At 44.6% G+C, this 18296-nt stretch overlaps 1 protein-coding gene across 2 annotated transcripts in view; it reads left to right on the top strand.

Annotated features, from left to right (window-relative positions):
* The window catches only part of LOC106594732 (protein sidekick-1), a 438074-nt gene that overhangs the window by 204426 nt on the left and 215352 nt on the right, over positions 1–18296 (top strand). For both annotated transcript variants that reach the window (XM_045713026.1, XM_045713027.1), the window contains exons 3-4: positions 1804–1910; positions 2179–2326. In XM_045713026.1, the coding sequence (XP_045568982.1) occupies positions 1804–1910; positions 2179–2326 (255 nt within the window). The remainder of the gene's footprint in view (positions 1–1803; positions 1911–2178; positions 2327–18296) is intronic.

The following is an 18296-nucleotide window of genomic DNA, read 5'->3' as shown; positions in this document are numbered from 1 at the left end:
GAGATGGTAAGTGGTATTCTGTATCGGACGTTAGAACAACAACACAATGACGCTGGGTATATTATGATGTCACGGCTGATTTCAGGACTTTTCAAAGTTAAGGCCCAAATTGTGTTGGAAATGTTTAGAAAATATCTGTTTGGGGATGTAAGAGGACCTATTTGGGAATTAAGGATGGCTTTAGATTGACCATTTTAACATAGAGTTAGTTTCAAAATATTATGACTATGTTAGTTTGACAATGTTAGGTTAGAGTTAGTTAGATAATATTATGACTATGTTAGTTTTACAATGTTAGGTTAGAATTAGTTACAAAATATTATGACTATGTTAGTTAGACAATGTTAGAATATAGTTAGTTTGACAATATTATGACTATGTTAGTTTGACAATGTTAGGTTAGAGTTAGTTAGATAATGTTATGATATAGTTAGTTGGACAATGTTAGAATAGAGTTAGTTTGACAATGTTAGGATAGTAAGTTAGACAGTTTTAGGATAGAATTGACAATGCTTGGGCATATTGTCACAACAGCCCAGTTAGACATTGTTAGGATATAGTTAGTTTGACAATGTTAGGATACAGTTAGACAGTTGTAGGATAGAAGTGACAATGTGTGAACGTATGGCCACAACAGCCCAGTTCAACAGCAGTGTAATGATTTAATGAACTGGCAGTAGAGATGCTGTTCCTCCAGTGATGCTCCAGTCTGAAGCTGATACATCACTGTGTCTGTTGTTGACAACATCACAAGGACATGCTGGCTGGAATATTTGGCTGTGTGTGTGTTTGGCTGTGTGTGTGTTTGTTGGTGTGTGTGTGTCGGTGTGTTTTGGTGTGTGTTTCATCCAGGTTGGGTGTAATGGGGTTTTAATGCCAGGTTGCCCATTAGAGTGCCACTCTAATGGGCAACCTGGCATCGGGCAGTAGACACACACACACACACACACACACACACCACAGACACACACGTACACACCTCCGCCTCCCCATCTGTCCCTCTTTAGGAGTACAGTTCACACAGTCTCTCCTCTTCCTCTCTCCTCTTCCTCTCTTCTCTTTCTCTTTATGTCTGTCTCCTCCAAGGTCATACACATCATCCTTCCAGTCTGTTTCACCTATTTCTCTCTCCTCTCCCTCTATTTCTCTCTCTCCCCTCACAACACAATACACTATAACTCCCTCCTAACTGTAGAGTATAATTCTCTCTTCCTGTAGATTATACCTCTTTCTCGTCTCTCTCTCTCTCTCTCTCTCTCTCTCTCTCTCTCTCTGTCTTTATCTCTCTCCCTCCCTCTCTCCCTCCCTCTCTCTCTCCCTCTCTCAATTCAATTTAAAGGGCTTTATTGTCATGGGAAACATATGTTAACATTGCCAAAGCAAGTGAAGTACATAAAAAAACAAAAGTGAAATAAACAATAAAAATGAACAGTAAACGTTACACTTACAAAAGTTCCACGTCAAATGTCATATTATGTCTATATACAGTGTTGTAACGATGTCCAAATAGTTAAATAATAATAATAATAAATAAATAAATAAATAAATACATATAAATATAGGTTGTATTTACAATGGTGTTTGTCCTTCACTGGTTGCCCTTTTCTTGTGGTAACAGGTCACACATCTTGCTGCTGTAATGGCACACTGTGGTATTTCACCCAGTCCTCTCTCTCTCTAGGTATGTTATCCCAGAGGTAATGACACTGTGGTGTTTCACCCAGTCCTCTCTCTCTCTCTAGGTATGTTATCCCAGAGGTAATGACACTGTGGTGTTTCACCCAGTCCTCTCTCTCTCTCTAGGTATGTTATCCCAGAGGTCAGGAGGTCAGATGCTGGGGTGTATCAGTGTGTGGTCAGGAACAGAATGGGAGCCCTGTTACAGAGGAGAGCTGAGTTGCAGGTCGCCTGTAAGTACACACACACACCTCTTTCTCTCTCTCTTTATATTTCTCTCTCTTTATCTCTATCTCTCTCTCTCTATCGCTCTCTCTCTCTTTATCTCTATCTCTCTATCGCTCTCGCTCTCTCTATCTCTGCATCTCTCTTTATCTCTGCATCTCTCTCTTTATCTCTCTTTCTCTCTCTCTTTCTCTCTCTGCATCTCTCTCTTTATCGCTCTCTCTCTTGATCTCTCTCTCTTTATCTCTCTCTCTCTCTCTCTCTCTCTCTCTCTAGTCATGGGTATCTTTTCTGGTGAGCAGCAGCGTCGTACGGTCAGTGTTGGTCGAGCTGCGGTCCTGAACACTCCAACCGTCAGCTGCTTCCCGAGACCGCAGGTCACCTGGTACAGAGACGGTCACAAGATAATCCCCAGCAACAGAGTGTGAGTACCACTACTAACTTAAACCACAATGTTCTAGTAATGCTCAAATAATGGTCAAAACACAACATTTTCTATTCACCATGTTAGTCAGGTAAAAAAAGAACTCAATGAAGAATCAGAGGTCAACACTTTGTGGTCTGAATGTGATTCAGTAACATATTGTTAGTAGCAGGGTTGGGCCGTATCCACAGTCTAACATTGTTAGTAGCAGGGTTGGGCCGTATCCACAGTCTAACATTGTTAGTAGCAGGGTTGGGCCGTATCCACAGTCTAACATTGTTAGTAGCAGGGTTGGGCCGTATCCACAGTCTAACATTGTTAGTAGCAGGGTTGGGCCGTATCCACAGTCTAACATTGTTAGTAGCAGGGTTGGGCCGTATCCACAGTCTAACATTGTTAGTAGCAGGGTTGGGCCGTATCCACAGTCTAACATTGTTAGTAGCAGGGTTGGGCCGTATCCACAGTCTAACATTGTTAGTAGCAGGGTTGGGCCGTATCCACAGTCTAACATTGTTAGTAGCAGGGTTGGGCCGTATCCACATTCTAACATTGTTAGTAGCAGGGTTGGGCCGTATCCACATTCTAATATTGTTAATAGCAGGGTTGGGCCGTATCCACTTTCTAACATTGTTAATAGCAGGGTTGGGCCGTATCCAACATAACTTCATTGCAAGGCCAGACAACCCAGTTCATACAGTTATACAACTATCTCAAAAGGCTACTCACACTCACACCAGGAGGGAGTTCATTGTCTCTGCTGTAATCAAGAAGCTAGAGGGGGTTATTTGTCTCTGCTGTAATCAAGATGCTGGAGGGGGTTGATTGTCTCTGCTGTTATCAGGTAGCTTGAGTGGATTGATTGTCTCTGCTGTAATCAGGAAGCTGGCTCTTTTAAGCTAGACACTTAGCTTGAAAGTTCGCAAACCAAATGCATAGCTGGAGGCCTGAGCTGCATATCATTTATTAGATAGTTAATAACCTTTTACTGCAGCTGTAACTGGACTTTATTTATTACAATAACTCTGATACTAATCAACTGTACAAATACATTTAATGAAATGGATTACACTGTAATGTTTTAGTTCTAAGGGAAATTAAAATAGGCTTACGTTTTTTCTTGGACTTTGTAGAATTATATAAAACATATCCTTCACTCTAAACAAATAACTATTGTCATTCATTTTTTAAATTTATTTATTTCCATAAATATTTCTTAATGCAATTAATTCTTTACAATAGTTGATGCACTATTTGTCAAGTCTTTATTTATCAAGCATTTATCATTTATTTATCAAGCATTCATTTATCATTTATTTATCAAGCATTTATTTATCAAGCATTTATTTATCATTTATTTATCAAGCATTTATTTTTCAAGCATTTATTTATTATTTATTTAACAAACATTTATTCATACTTTATTTATCAAGCATCTATCATTTATTTATCAAGCATTTATTTATCAAGCATTTATTTATCATTTATTTATCAAGCATTTATTTTTCAAGCATTTATTTATTATTTATTTAACAAACATTTATTCATACTTTATTTATCAAGCATCTATCATTTATTTATCAAGCATTTATTTATCAAGCATTTATTTATTATTTATTTAACAAACATTTATTCATACTTTATTTATCAAGCATCTATCATTTATTTATCAAGCATTTATTTATCAAGCATTTATTTATCATTTATTTATCAAGCATTTATTTTTCAAGCATTTATTTATTATTTATTTAACAAACATTTATTCATACTTTATTTATCAAGCATTTATAAAGCATTTATTTATCAAGCGTGTTTTCGCACCTTGCAAATCAAATTTCAAATCAAATCAAATTTATTTTTATATAGCCCTTCGTACATCAGCTGATATTCTCAAAGTGCTGTACAGAAACCCAGCCTAAAACCCCAAACAGCAAGCAAAGCATGTGAAAGAAGCACGGTGGCTAGGAAAAACTCCCTAGGAAAAACTCCCTAGAAAGGCCAAAAACCTAGGAAGAAACCTAGAGAGGAACCAGGCTATGAGGGGTGGCCAGTCCTCTTCTGGCTGTGCAGGGTGGATATTATAACAGAACATGGTCAAAATGTTAAAATGTTAAAATGTTCATAAATGACCAGCATGGTCAAATAATAATAATCATAGTAGTTGTCGAGGGTGCAACAAGCACGTCCGGTGAACAGGTCAGGGTTCCATAGCCGCAGGCAGAACAGTTGAAACTGGAGCAGCAGCACGGCCAGGTGGACTGGGGACAGCAAGGAGTCATCATACCAGGTAGTCCTGAGGCATGGTCCTAGGGCTCAGGTCCTCCGAGAGAAAGACAGAAAGAGAGAAAGAGAGAATTAGAGAGAGCATATTTAAATACACACAGGACACCGGATAAGACAAGAGAAATACTCCAGATGTAACAGACTGACCCTAGCCCCCGACACATAAACTACTGCAGCATAAATACTGGAGGCTGAGACAGGAGGGATCAGAAGACACTGTGGCCCCATCCGATGATACCCCGGACAGGGCCAAACAGGCAGGATATAACCCCACCCACTTTGCCAAAGCACAGCCCCCACACCACTAGAGGGATGTCTCCAACCACCAACTTACCGTCCTAAGACAAGGCCGAGTATAGCCCACAACGATCTCCGCCATGGCACAACCCAAGGGGGGGCGCCAACCCAGACAGGAAGACCACGTCAGTGACTCAACCCACTCAAGTGACGCACCCCTCCCATGGACGGCATGGAAGAACACCAGTAGGCCAGTGACTCAGCCTCTGTAAAAGGGTTAGAGGCAGAGAATCCCAGTGGAAAGAGGGGAACCGGCAAGGCAGAGACAGCAAGGGCGGTTCGTTGCTCCAGCCTTTCCGTTCACCTTCACACTCCTGGGCCAGACTATACTTAATCATAGGACCTACTGAAGAGATAAGTCTTCAGTAAAGACTTAAAGGTTGAGACTGAGTCTGCGTCTCTCACATTGGTAGGCAGACCATTCCATAAAAATGGAGCTCTATAGGAGAAAGCCCTACCTCCAGCCGTTTGCTTAGAAATTCTAGGGACAATTAGGAGGCCTGCGTCTTGTGACCGTAGCGTACGTGTAGGTATGTACGGCAGGACCAAATCGGAAAGATAGGTAGGAGCAAGCCCATGTAATGCTTTGTAGGTTAGCAGTAAAACCTTGAAATCAGCCCTTGCCTTAACAGGAAGCCAGTGTAGGGAGGCTAACACTGGAGTAATATGATCAAATTTTTTGGTTCTAGTCAGGATTCTAGCAGCCGTATTTAGCACTAACTGAAGTTTATTTAGTGCTTTATCCGGGTAGCCGGAAAGTAGAGCATTGCAGTAGTCCAGCCTAGAAGTAACAAAAGCATGGATTAATTTTTCTGCGTCATTTTTGGACAGAAAATTTCTGATTTTTGCAATGTTACGTAGATGGAAAAAAGCTGTCCTTGAAACAGTCTTGATATGTTCTTCAAAAGAGAGATCAGGGTCCAGAGTAACGCCTGAGGTCCTTCACAGTTTTATTTGAGACGACTGTACAACCATCCAGATTAATTGTCAGATTCAACAGAAGATCTCTTTGTTTCTTGGGACCTAGAACAAGCATCTCTGTTTTGTCCGAGTTTAAAAGTAGAAAGTTTGCAGCCATCCACTTCTTTATGTCTGAAACACAGGCTTCTAGCGAGGGCAATTTTGGGGCTTCACCATGTTTCATTGAAATGTACAGCTGTGTGTCGTCTGCATAGCAGTGAAATTTAACATTATGTTTTCGAATGACATCCCCAAGAGGTAAAATATATAGTGAAAACAATAGTGGTCCTAAAACGGAACCTTGAGGAACACCGAAATTTACAATTGATTTGTCAGAGGACAAACCATTCACAGAGACAAACTGATATCTTTCCGACAGATAAGATCTAAACCAGGCCAGAACTTGTCCATGTAGACCAATTTGGGTTTCCAATCTCTCCAAAAGAATGTGGTGATCGATGGTATCAAAAGCGGCACTAAGATCTAGGAGCACGAGGACAGATGCAGAGCCTCGGTCTGACGTCATTAAAAGGTCATTTACCACCTTCACAAGTGCAGTCTCAGTGCTATGATGGGGTCTAAAACCAGACTGAAGCGTTTCGTATACATTGTTTGTCTTCAGGAAGGCAGTCAGTTGCTGTGCAACAGCTTTTTCTAAAATTTTGCAGGTGGATGTGCATCTGATGTGTATGCTAAAAGGGATGACCGGCAATGTTGACTAGCGGGTACTGATATACTGAAAGGCCAGGCGGTACTAGTGTTAATGGGTACAGATATACTGAAAGGCCAGGCGGTACTAGTGTTAACGGGTACTGATATACTGAAAGGCCAGGCGGTACTAGTGTTAACGGGTACTGATATACTGAAAGGCCAGGCAGTACTAGTGTTAACGGGTACTGATATACTGAAAGGCCAGGCAGTACTAGTGTTAACGGGTACTGATATACTGAAAGACCAGGCGGTACTAGTGTTAACGGGTACTGATATACTGAAAGGCCAGGCGGTACTAGTGTTAACGGGTACTGATATACTGAAAGGCCAGGCGGTACTAGTCTTAATCAGCGGTCAAAATCTACATCTGCAAAACCTTCGACAGTTAATCAGAGGCCAAAATCAGAATCCTAGGGTGGCACATTTTCTCCATTGAAGCTGTTTTGTGATATTTCCTGTCTTGTGCTGTGTCTTGTGCTGTGTCTTGTGCTGTGTCTGTGTGAGTCTGTGTGACTGTGTGTGTCTGTGTGTTGACACCGTCTGTGATTTCTCCCAGAAAAGAACAATTTACACCTTTCTTCTTCACACCTCACTTGTCTTAACACGACCTGCCTCTGTCTCTCCCTCTCCCTCTTCCTCCCTATCTGTGTCTTTCTCCCTCTTCCCCCTCCACTCTCCCTCTCTCTTTCCCCCTTAACTCTTCCTCCCTCTCTCTCCCCCTCTTTCCCCTTCCACTCTCCTTCTCTCTCTCTCTTTCCCCCTCCTCTCTCTCTCTCTCTCTCTTTCCCTCTCCACTCTTCTTCTTTCTCTCTCTCCCTCTTTCCCCGTCCACTCTCCCTCCCCCTCTCTCTCCCCCTCTTTCTCTCTCTTTCCCTCTTTCCCCCTTCACTCTCTCTCTCTCTATTTCCCCCTCCACTCTTCTTCTTTCTCTCTCTCCCTCCCCCCTCTCTCTCTCGCTCTCTCTCTTTCCCCATCCACTCTCCCTCCCTGTCTCTCTCTCTCTCTCTCTTTCCCTCTTTCCCCCTCCACTCTCTCTCTCTCTCCCTCTTTCCCCCTCCACTCTCCCTCCCTCTCCCTCTTTCCCCCTCCACTCTCCCTCCCTCTCCCTCTTTCCCCCTCCACTTTCCCTCTTTCTCTCTCTCCCCTCTTTCCCTCTCCCCTCCACTCTCTCTCTCTCTCTCTCTCTCCCTCTTTCCCCCTCCACTCTCCCTCTCTCTCTCTCTCTTTTGCTCTTTCCCCCTCCACTTTCCTTCTTTCCCCCTCTACTCTTATTCTTTCTCTGTCTCTCCCTCTTTCCCCCTCAACTCTTCCTCCCTCTCTCTCTCCCCCTCTCCACTTCCACTCTCCCTCCTCTCTCTCTCTCTCTCTCTCTCTCTCTCATTCTCTCCCTCTTTCTCTCTTTCCCTCTTCCCCCTCCACACTCCCTCCCTCTCTCTCGCTTTCTCCCTCCATACTCCCTCCCTCTCTCTCTCCCTCTTTCCCCTCTCTCTCTCTCTCTCTCTCTCTCTCTCTCTCTCTCTCTCTCTCTCTCTCTCTCTCTTTCTCTCTTTCCCCCTCCACTCTCTCTTGCTCTCCCTCTTTCCCTCTTTCCCCCTCCACTCTCCCTATTTCTCTCTCTCTCCCTCTTTCCCCCTCAACTCTCCCTCCCTCTCTCTCCCGGTGTTGATCACGCTCCTTTAAAATCAAAAAAATTGGTACAGAGTTATGGGAAGGAATTCCTCTTCATTTGTCCAACACTGTTTTAACAGGAAGAGGGATTCATTACTCACACGCATGTTTCACACATGTATAAATGTTTGGTGTGAAATAGAAATGTGTTTTTTTACATATCCCCCCTCCCTCTCTCCCTGAGACACCCTCAGAGAGTGGAGGCACGGCCAGGGATCATCCATTGTTAACGGCAACCCTGGAGCAATTAGTGCCTTGCTCAACAGCAGATCAGCAGATTTTTCACGTAGTCGGCTTGGGGATTCAATCTAGCAACCTTTCGGTTCGAGAAAGGGAGCAGGAACAGCAGGAGGTTTCTCACTTTCTGAAGTTTGTGAGCAGATGTGTTCATACGGAGAGAGAGAGAGAGAGAGAAAGTCATTAAGAGATTCATTATTCAAAGATTTACAAAATGTCTTCCAAATGTTAGGTTATTAAACCCAGATGAAAAACTAAAAATATTCATGGGCAAAGGAGCAACAGCTCCTCTTGTAGACAAATATGTATTTGCCTGCCATAGCCTGAGGGACATTGAATAGTTACATTTGGTACACCTAGTGTCAGAGCCCTAGCAGTCCTAGCTAGCAGGACATAGTGTCAGAGCCCTAGCGGTCCTAGCTAGCAGGACATAGTGTCAGAGCCCTAGCAGTCCTAGCTAGCAGCAGAACATAGTGTCAGAGCCCTAGCAGTCCTAGCTAGCAGCAGAACATAGTGTCAGAGCCCTAGCGGTCCTAGCTAGCAGGACGTAGTGTCAGAGCCCTAGCGGTCCTAGCTAGCAGGACGTAGTGTCAGAGCCCTAGCGGTCCTAGCTAGCAGGACGTAGTGTCAGAGCCCTAGCGGTCCTAGCTAGCAGGACGTAGTGTCAGAGCCCTAGCGGTCCTAGCTAGCAGGACGTAGTGTCAGAGCCCTAGCGGTCCTAGCTAGCAGGACGTAGTGTCAGAGCCCTAGCGGTCCTAGCTAGCAGGACATAGTGTCAGAGCCCTAGCAGTCCTAGCTAGCAGCAGAACATAGTGTCAGAGCCCTAGCAGTCCTAGCTAGCAGCAGAACATAGTGTCAGAGCCCTAGCGGTCCTAGCTAGCAGCAGAACATAGTGTCAGAGCCCTAGCGGTCCTAGCTAGCAGCAGAACATAGTGTCAGAGCCCTAGCGGTCCTAGCTAGCAGGACATAGTGTCAGAGCCCTAGCGGTCCTAGCTAGCAGAGAACATAGTGTCAGAGCCCTAGCGGTCCTAGCTAGCAGAGAACATAGTGTCAGAGCCCTAGCGGTCCTAGCTAGCAGCACGAACATAGTGTCAGAGCCCTAGCGGTCCTAGCTAGCAGGACGTAGTGTCTGAGCCCTAGCGGTCCTAGCTAGCAGGACGTAGTGTCAGAGCCCTAGCAGTCCTAGCTAGCAGCAGTAGAGTACATAGTGTTTTGTGATTTGAATCCAATCACTTACTGTTTCATCTTTTTAATAATAGAAAAAGAAACAAGAAAGAAAGGAAGCTTTTCCTTTTGATGACTGCTTGAACTCGCCATTTCTCAATTTGCCTTCCCCCTCTTTCTCCATCCCCCTCTCACTCCTTCTCCCTCTCTCCCCCTCGGCCAGTTAATTGAATTGCTTCTTTGGTCTTTTAATGTAGCGGAAAATAACTGATTGTGTTGATATTGTAACAGGCGGTTCACCCTTCTAACCCTCCTCCCCTTTCTCTTCCTCGCCTCCTTTTTTATCTCTCTCTCGTTCTTCTCCTCTCGTAATCATTTTTCACTTTGACCTATACTCACTTTGGTTCCTTTTTCTCTGTCTTGTTGTAGAAGGTGTTGTCTGTCTTGTTGTAGGAGGTGTCTGTCTTGTTGTAGGAGGTGTCTGCCTTGTTGTAAGAGGTGGTGTCTGTCTTGTTGTAGAAGGTGGTGTCTGTCTTGTTGTAGGAGGTGGTGTCTGTCTTGTTGTAGGAGGTGTTATCTGTCTTGTTGTAGGGGGTGTTATCTGTCTTGTTGTAGGGGGTGTTATCTGTCTTGTTGTAGGGGTGTTATCTGTCTTGTTGTAGGGGGTGTTATCTGTCTTGTTGTAGGGGGTGTTATCTGTCTTGTTGTAGGGGGTGTTATCTGTCTTGTTGTAGGGGGTGTTATCTGTCTTGTTGTAGGGGGTGTTATCTGTCTTGTTGTAGGAGGTGGTGTTTTATCTTGCTGATCCTTCTTCCTCTTCTCCTTTAATCTCTTCTCACTCTCTCAGTACAGAACTCCTCAACATTCCCTTTCTTGTTTCTCCCCACAATAAATCTCTCTCTCGTGTGTGTGTGTGTGTGTGTGTGTGTGTGTGTGTGTGTGTGTGTGTGTGTACTCTCTTCCCCTGTCTCATCTACTTCTGTCTGTCTGCTCTGCAGCAGCTGTCTGGTCCCATCACTCCGACTCAGTGACAGAGAGAGGGGAGGGAGAGGGAGAGGAGGGATAGAGAGAGAGTAGGGACAGAAAGGAGGGATAGAGGAAGAGAGAGAGGGGAGGGATAGTGAGAGGAGAGAGAGAGGAGGGAGAGAGAGATAGGAGGGATAGAGAGAGAGTAGGGACAGAAAGGAGGGAGAGGGGGAGAGAGCGAGAGAGAGAGAGAGAGAGGGGAGGGATAGTGAGAGGAGAGAGAGAGGAGGGAGAGAGAGGAGGGACAGAGAGAGGAGAGAGAAAGAGTGAAGAGGGATAGCGAGAGGAGAGAGAGAGAGAGGAGGGATAGAGAGAGGAGGAAGAGAGGGAAAGAGAGGAGGGAGAGAGGAGAGAGGAGGGAGATAGTCAACCTGAGAAAGATTTTACAAGACAGTGTCAGTGAGTGTGTGTGTGTGTGTGTTATCAGAGTGATAGAATGTCTTCTCATCTCTTGCTGTTAGATATTCTAATTATACAATAATCACACTATTAATTACCTGCCACACACACACTGACGTCGATCAGTAACCTAGCTGCTTAACCTCAGGAAGTGAGAGAGGGGGAGTGAGACGGAGAGAGAGAGCGAGAGACAGAGAGAGACATAATATGACATTTGAAATGTCTTTATTCTTTTGTAATGTGTAATGTTTACTGTACGTTTTTAATTGTTTATTTCACTTTTGTTTATTATCTATTTCACGTGGTCTGCCAAAGTAAACATACAGTTGAAGTTGGAAGTTTACATACACTTTGGTTGGAGTCATTAAAACTTGTTTTTCAACCACTCCACAAACTTCTTGTTAACAAACTATAGTTTTGGCAAGTCCGTTAGGACATCTACTTTGTGCATAAAAAGCCAGACTACGGTTTGCAACTGCACATGGGGACAAAGATTGTACTTTTTGGAGAAATGTCCTCTGGTCTGATGTAACAAAAATAGAACTGTTTGGCTATAATGACCATCGTTATGTTTGGAGGAAAAGAAGCACGGGAGTGGCAGCATCATGTTGTTGGGGTGCTTTGCTGCAGGAGGGACTGGTGCACTTCACAAAATAGGTGGCATCATGAGGTAGGAAAATTATGTGGATATATTGAAGCAACATCTCAAGACGTCAGTCAGGAAGTTAAAGCTTGGTTGCACATGGGTCTTCCAAATGGACAATGACCCCAAGCATACTTCTCAAGTTGTGGCAAAATGGCTTAAGGACAACAAAGTCAAGGTATTGGAGTGGCCATCACAAAGCCCTGACCTCAATCCTATAAAAAACTTGTGGGCAGAACTGAAAAGCGTGTGTGAGCAAGGAGGCCTACAAACCTCACTCAGTTACACCAGCTCTGTCAGGACAAATGAGCCAAAATTCACTCAACTTATTGTGGGAAGCTTGTGGAAGGCTACCTGAAACATTTGACTCAAGTTCAACAATTTAAAGGCAATGCTACCAAATACTAATTGAGTGTATGTAAACTTCTGACCCACTGGGAATGTGATGAAAGAAATAAAAGCTGAAATAAATCATTCTCTACTATTATTCTGACATTTCACATTCTTAAAATAAAGTGGTGATCCTAACTGATGTAAGACAGGGAATTTGTACTAGCGTTAAATGTCAGGAATTGTGAAGAACTGAGTTGAAATGTATTTGGCTAAGGTGTATGTAAACTTCCGACTTCAACTGTATCTTTCCCATGCCAATGAAGGCTCTTTAATTGAAATTGAATTAAGAGAGAGAATACCCCAATCCACAAAAGTGGATACAAATGTGACCCCAATAACTACTGTGGGATATGCTTCAACAGCAACCTTGAGAAAATCCTCTGCATTGTCCGATTTCAAAAAGGCTTTACAGCAAAAGCAAAACATTAGATTATGTTAGGAGAGTACCCAGCCAGAAATAATCACACTGCCATTTTCAAAGCAACTAGATGCATCACAAATACCCAAAACAAAGCTAAATGCAGCACTAACCTTTGACAATCTTCATCAGATGACACTCCTAGGACATCATGTTACACAATACATGCATTTTTTTGTTCGATAAAGTTCATATTTATATATAAAAACAGCATTTTACATCGGCGCGTGACGTTCATAAACTATTTTCCCTCAAATGCTTCCTGTGGATCAGCGCTACAATTTACAAAATTACTATTCGAAAACATTGTTAAAATTTTATATTGTCATTCAAAGAATTATAGATTAACATCTCGTGAATGCCACCGCTTTGCCAGATTTAAAAATAACTTTACTGGGAAATCACACTTTGCAATAAACAACGTGGTATGCTCAGAAAAATAGGCTAGGCGATACATGTTAGAGCCATCTTGGAACCATCAACCATCAAAATACTATTGTAAATATTCCCTTACCTTTGATTATCTTCATCAGAAGGCACTTCCAGGGATCCCAGGTCCACAACAAATGTAGTTTTGTTCGAAAAAGTTAATAATTTAGTTCCTAATAGTTCCTTCTTGTTAGCGTGTTCCGAAGGCTACTCAAAATGTACCGTAGTGCGCGGGACTTGTCGTCACGATTGTGCAAATAATATATATATTTAAGTTCGTTCAAACATGTCAAACGTTGTATAAAAATAAATCTTTAGGGCCTTTTTCAACCAGAGCTTCAATAATATTCAAGGCGGACGATTTCATTCTCTTACTAAACGTTTCGAAAGGGGAGGGTAGCCATGGGCGGCCGCGTCATAGTAGTAAATGGCCCTCCCCCTGTGACCAAGTTCCACAGCCTCTCTTTGGGTCAGTTTGTACCATAGAACACTCAAACCACTTTGTAAAGACTGTCGACATCTAGTGGAAGCCTTAGGAAGTGCTAAATGATTAATAAGCCCCTGTGTGTTTCAATGGCAAAGGTTTGCAGTGATTTCCACACATCAGATTTCCATTTCCTGTCTCAGGGTTTTGACTGCCATATGAGTTCTGTTATACTCACAGACACCATTCAAACAGTTTTAGAAACTTTAGGGTGTTTTCTATCCAAATCTACTAATTATATGCATATTCTAGTTACTGGGCAGGAGTAGTAACCAGATTAAATCCGGTACGTTTTTTTATTCGGCCGTGCAAATACTGCCCCCTATCCCCAACAGGTTTTAACAGCAGACTCGTACATTTCCTCAGTAAAAACAATGTACTGAGCAAATGTAAAATTGGCTTTTTACCAAATTACGGTACGACAGACCACGTATTCACCCCGACAGACCACGTATTCACCCCGCACACCGTAATTGATAAACAAACGAACCTGAACAAAGGCAATGTCTTCTCATGCTTTGTTGATTTCAAAATGGATAAATGGTTAAAAAAGTAAGGCCCTCGTCCATAGAGACACACAGCAGCTCCACTGGTAGTACTGCTACTACCAGCAGTACTACACCTGCTACTACCAGCAGTACTACACCTGCTACTACCAGCAGTACTACACCTGCTACTACCAGCAGTACTACACCTGCTACTACCAGCGGTACTACACCTGCTACTACCAGCGGTACTACACCTGCTACTACCAGCGGTACTACACCTGCTACTACCAGCGGTACTACACCTGCTACTACCAGCGGTACTACACCTGCTACTACCAGCGGTACTACACCTGCTACTACCAGCAGTACTACACCTGCTACTACCAGCAGTACTACACCTGCTACTACCAGCAGTACTACACCTGCACCTGTCGATGACACAGGTTGTTCTGCTTCCACAAGCACATCCAATGCTAGAATCAGTAATTCTATATTTGTTGTTAGCCCAGCTAGCATGGACACTGACAGTTGTGAATCCGGAGAGAGAGTAGGAGAGAGAGAGGGGGGGGGGAGTCGGAGAGAGAAAGCGTGTCAGAGAGATGGAGGAGAGAGAGAGGAGAGAGTAAGAGAGTAGGACAGAGAGAGAGAGAGAGAGAGAGGGGGTTAATTGAAGACAGACATGATTAGTGCTAATCAGGATTATTCTGGAGATCCATCTACCTAATAGGCCTGAACACAGGTCAGTCGGTGAAGCTGAACACAGGTCAGTCGGTGAAGCTGAACACAGGTCAGTCGGTGAAGCTGAACACAGGTCAGTCGGTGAAGCTGAACACAGGTCAGTCGGTGAAGCTGAACACAGGTCAGGAACACAGGTCAGTCGGTGAAGCTGAACACAGGTCAGTCGGTGAAGCTGAACACAGGTCAGTCGGTGAAGCTGAACACAGGTCAGTCGGTGAAGCTGAACACAGGTCAGTCGGTGAAGCTGAAAACAGGTCAGTCAGTGAAGAACACAGGTCAGTCAGTGAAGCTGAACACAGGTCAGTCGGTGAAGCTGAACACAGGTCAGTCAGTGAAGCTGAACACAGGTCAGTCGGTGAAGCTGTACACAGGTCAGTCAGTGAAGCTCTTGTACTGTGTTGTGCTTTGTGTTGTGTTATTGTCTCTCACCTGCTTAATCGTAGCTTTTCACAGACTTGTGGTGAACAGACAACTTGAGTTGCGTCCCAATAATCTCTCCTTTCTCCTGAAACGTGCACTTGTTCACTTCCCTTCATTGATATGAAAGGAAATGAGTTGTATGTGGAAACATCCTGCAGCCCATTCCAACGCTTTTAAAGTTGTGGAGAAATGAGTGCATACTTCATAATGGAGAGATTATTGTGACGCTGGCAGATGATAGAAGGAATGGTATGTATTATCCCAGGAAACAGCGTCTGACCTTCCATCCCTCCATTCTCTCCTCTCTTCCTCTCCCTTTCTCATCCTAGTTTAATTTCTTTCTATGTTCCTCTCTCTTTCCATCCACCTTGTGCTTAGACAAACAGTCTGTATCCTGACTTTCTCTCACACACACACACACACACACACACACACACACATAGCAGTTAGCCAGGAGGACAGTGAAACCCCCACAGAGTCCACATGAGAGCAGTTAGCCTGGCAGAGCAGAGGAAAACATATCACCACACACAGTCTCTTTGGGGTGTGTGTGTTTTTGAAGGACCTGTTGGCAGCGGTGGCAGCTGTCCAAGCCTCTGCCTGGCTAGAAATAGTCAGAAATAGTTAGTCAGTTTGGACAGTGGGGCTCTGTGTGTTAGTCAGTTTGGACAGTGGGGCTCTGTGTGTTAGTAGTTGGACAGTGGGGCTCGTGTGTTAGTCAGTTTGGAAGTGGGGCTTGTGTGTTAGTCAGTTTGGAAGTGGGGCTCTGTGTAGTTTGGAAGTGGGGCTCTGTGTGTAGTAGTTTGGACAGTGGGGCTCTGTGTGTTAGTCAGTTTGGACAGTGGGGCTCTGTGTGTAGTGTGTGTTTAGCAGTGTTTGTGAAATGAGTCTAGGGGCCTGGGACTTAATGAAACATCTGGAGTGTTCCTCTGTTACAGAGAGAGAGAGAGAGAGGGGGAGCGAGACAGAGAGACAGAGGGGGGAGAGAGAGATGGAGAGAGAGATAGGGAGGGAGAGCGAGAGGGAGGGAGAGCGAGAGAGAGACTTCACGCTGCAGGAACAGGGAAGAGATCAGAGGAGCAGCCAAGAGGAGTGAGGGAAGGAATGAAGACAGGAAGACTAGAGGGCAGTGAGAGAAGGAATGGAGACAGGAAGACTAGAGGGCAGTGAGGGAAGGAATGGAGACAGGAAGACTAGAGGGCAGTGAGGGAAGGAATGGAGACAGGAAGACTAGAGGGCAGTGAGGGAAGGAATGGAGACAGGAAGACTAGAGGGCAGTGAGGGAAGGAATGGAGACAGGAAGACTAGAGGGCAGTGAGGGAAGGAATGGAGACAGGAAGACTAGAGGGCAGTGAGGGAAGGAATGGAGACAGGAAGACTAGAGGGCAGTGAGGGAAGGAATGGAGACTAGAGGGCAGTGAGGGAAGGAATGGAGACAGGAAGACTAGAGGGCAGTGAGGGAAGGAATGGAGACAGGAAGACTAGAGGGCAGTGAGGGAAGGAATGGAGACAGGAAGACTAGAGGATAGTGAGGGAATTAAAGGTTTAGAGAGTAATGAAAGGTTTGACTAATAAGAACAGAGAGCGTCACACATTGAATATACGTCCTACTGCTGCCTCAACAACGATTGATTTACACTCTTATTGTAGAGGACAGAGAGAGGGAGGGAGAGAGAGAGAGAGAGTTGGAGAGAGAAAAATGAAGACGAGGGAGAGAGGGAGGGAAGGGGGGAGAGAAATTAAGACATAAAATTGATTTTATAGATAAAACAGTGTCATTCAGTGAGTGAGATGGTGCTGAACATGTACAGTACAACACACGCACAGACACACACACGCACAGACACACACACACACACGCACAGACACACACACGCACAGACACACACACACGCCACACACACACACACACACAAACTCACACATACATAAACACACGCACAAACACACACACACACACACATGCACAAACACACACATGCACAAACACACACACACAAACACACAAACACACAAACACACGCACACGGTGGTTGTTGTATCAGTGTATAAGGTAAAGGCTGATAGCTCTGCTGGGAAATTACCCTGAATGAGATTAGACCTGAAGAGTCAGGTGTCGTGAGGTAAAGGGAGCAAGGGGGAGGAGGGGAGAAGAGGGAGACGGAGGGGAAGGAGAGAGTGGGAGGGAGAGAGGGAGGGAGAGAGGGATCATTCAGACCCTTTACTCAGTACTTTGTTGAAGCACTCTTGGCAGCGATTACAGCATCAAGTCTTCTTGGGTATGACGCTACAAGCTTGGCACACCTGTATTTGGGGAGTTTCTCTCATTCTTCTCTGCACATCCTCTCAAGCTCTGTCAGGTTGGATGGGGAGCGTTGCTGCAGAGCTATTTTCAGGTCTCTCCAGAGATGTTCGATCGGGTTCAAGTCCGGGCTCTGGCTGGGCCACTCAAGGACATTCAGAGATTTGTCCCAAAGCCACTTCTGCTTGTCTTGGCTGTGTGCTTAGGGTCATTGTTCTGTTGGAAGGTGAACCTTCGACCCAGTCTGAGGTCCTGAGCGCTCTGGAGCAGGTTTTCATCAAGGATCTCTCTGTACTTTGCTCCATTTATTTTTGCCTCAATCCTGACTTGTTTCCCAGTTCCTGCTGCTGAAAAACATCCCCACAGCATGTTGCGTCCACCACCTTGCTTCACCGTAGGGATGGTGCAAGGTTTCCTCCAGACCTGACACTTGGCATTCAGGCCAAAGAGTTCAATCTTGGTTTCACCAGACCAGAGAATCTTGTTTCTCATGGTCTGAGAGTCCTTTAGGTGCCTTTTGGCAAACTCCAAGTGGGCTGTCATGTGCCCTTTCCTGAGGTGGCTTCCGTCTGTCCACTCTACCATAAATGCCTGATTGGTGGAGTAGTGCAGAGATGGTTGTCCTTCTGGAAGGTTCTCCCATCTCCACAGAGGAACTCTAGAGCTCTGTCAGAGTGACCATCAGGTCCATAGTTACCTCCCTGACCAAGGGCCTTCTCCCCGATTTCTCAGTTTAGCCGGGCGGCCAGCTTTAGGAAGAGTCTTGGTGGTTCCAAACATCTTCCATTTAAGAATGATGGAGGCCACTGTGTTCTTTGGGACCTTCAATACTGAATACATTTTTGGTACCCTTTCCCAGATCTGTGCCTCGATACAATCCTGTCTCGGAGCTCTACGGACAATTCCTTCGACC

This window comes from Salmo salar, chromosome ssa02 (genome assembly GCF_905237065.1).
Source record: "Salmo salar chromosome ssa02, Ssal_v3.1, whole genome shotgun sequence".
NCBI lineage: Eukaryota > Metazoa > Chordata > Actinopteri > Salmoniformes > Salmonidae > Salmo > Salmo salar.
Note: the sequence above shows the minus strand (reverse complement) of the source record. Positions and strands in the feature narration are given on the sequence as shown.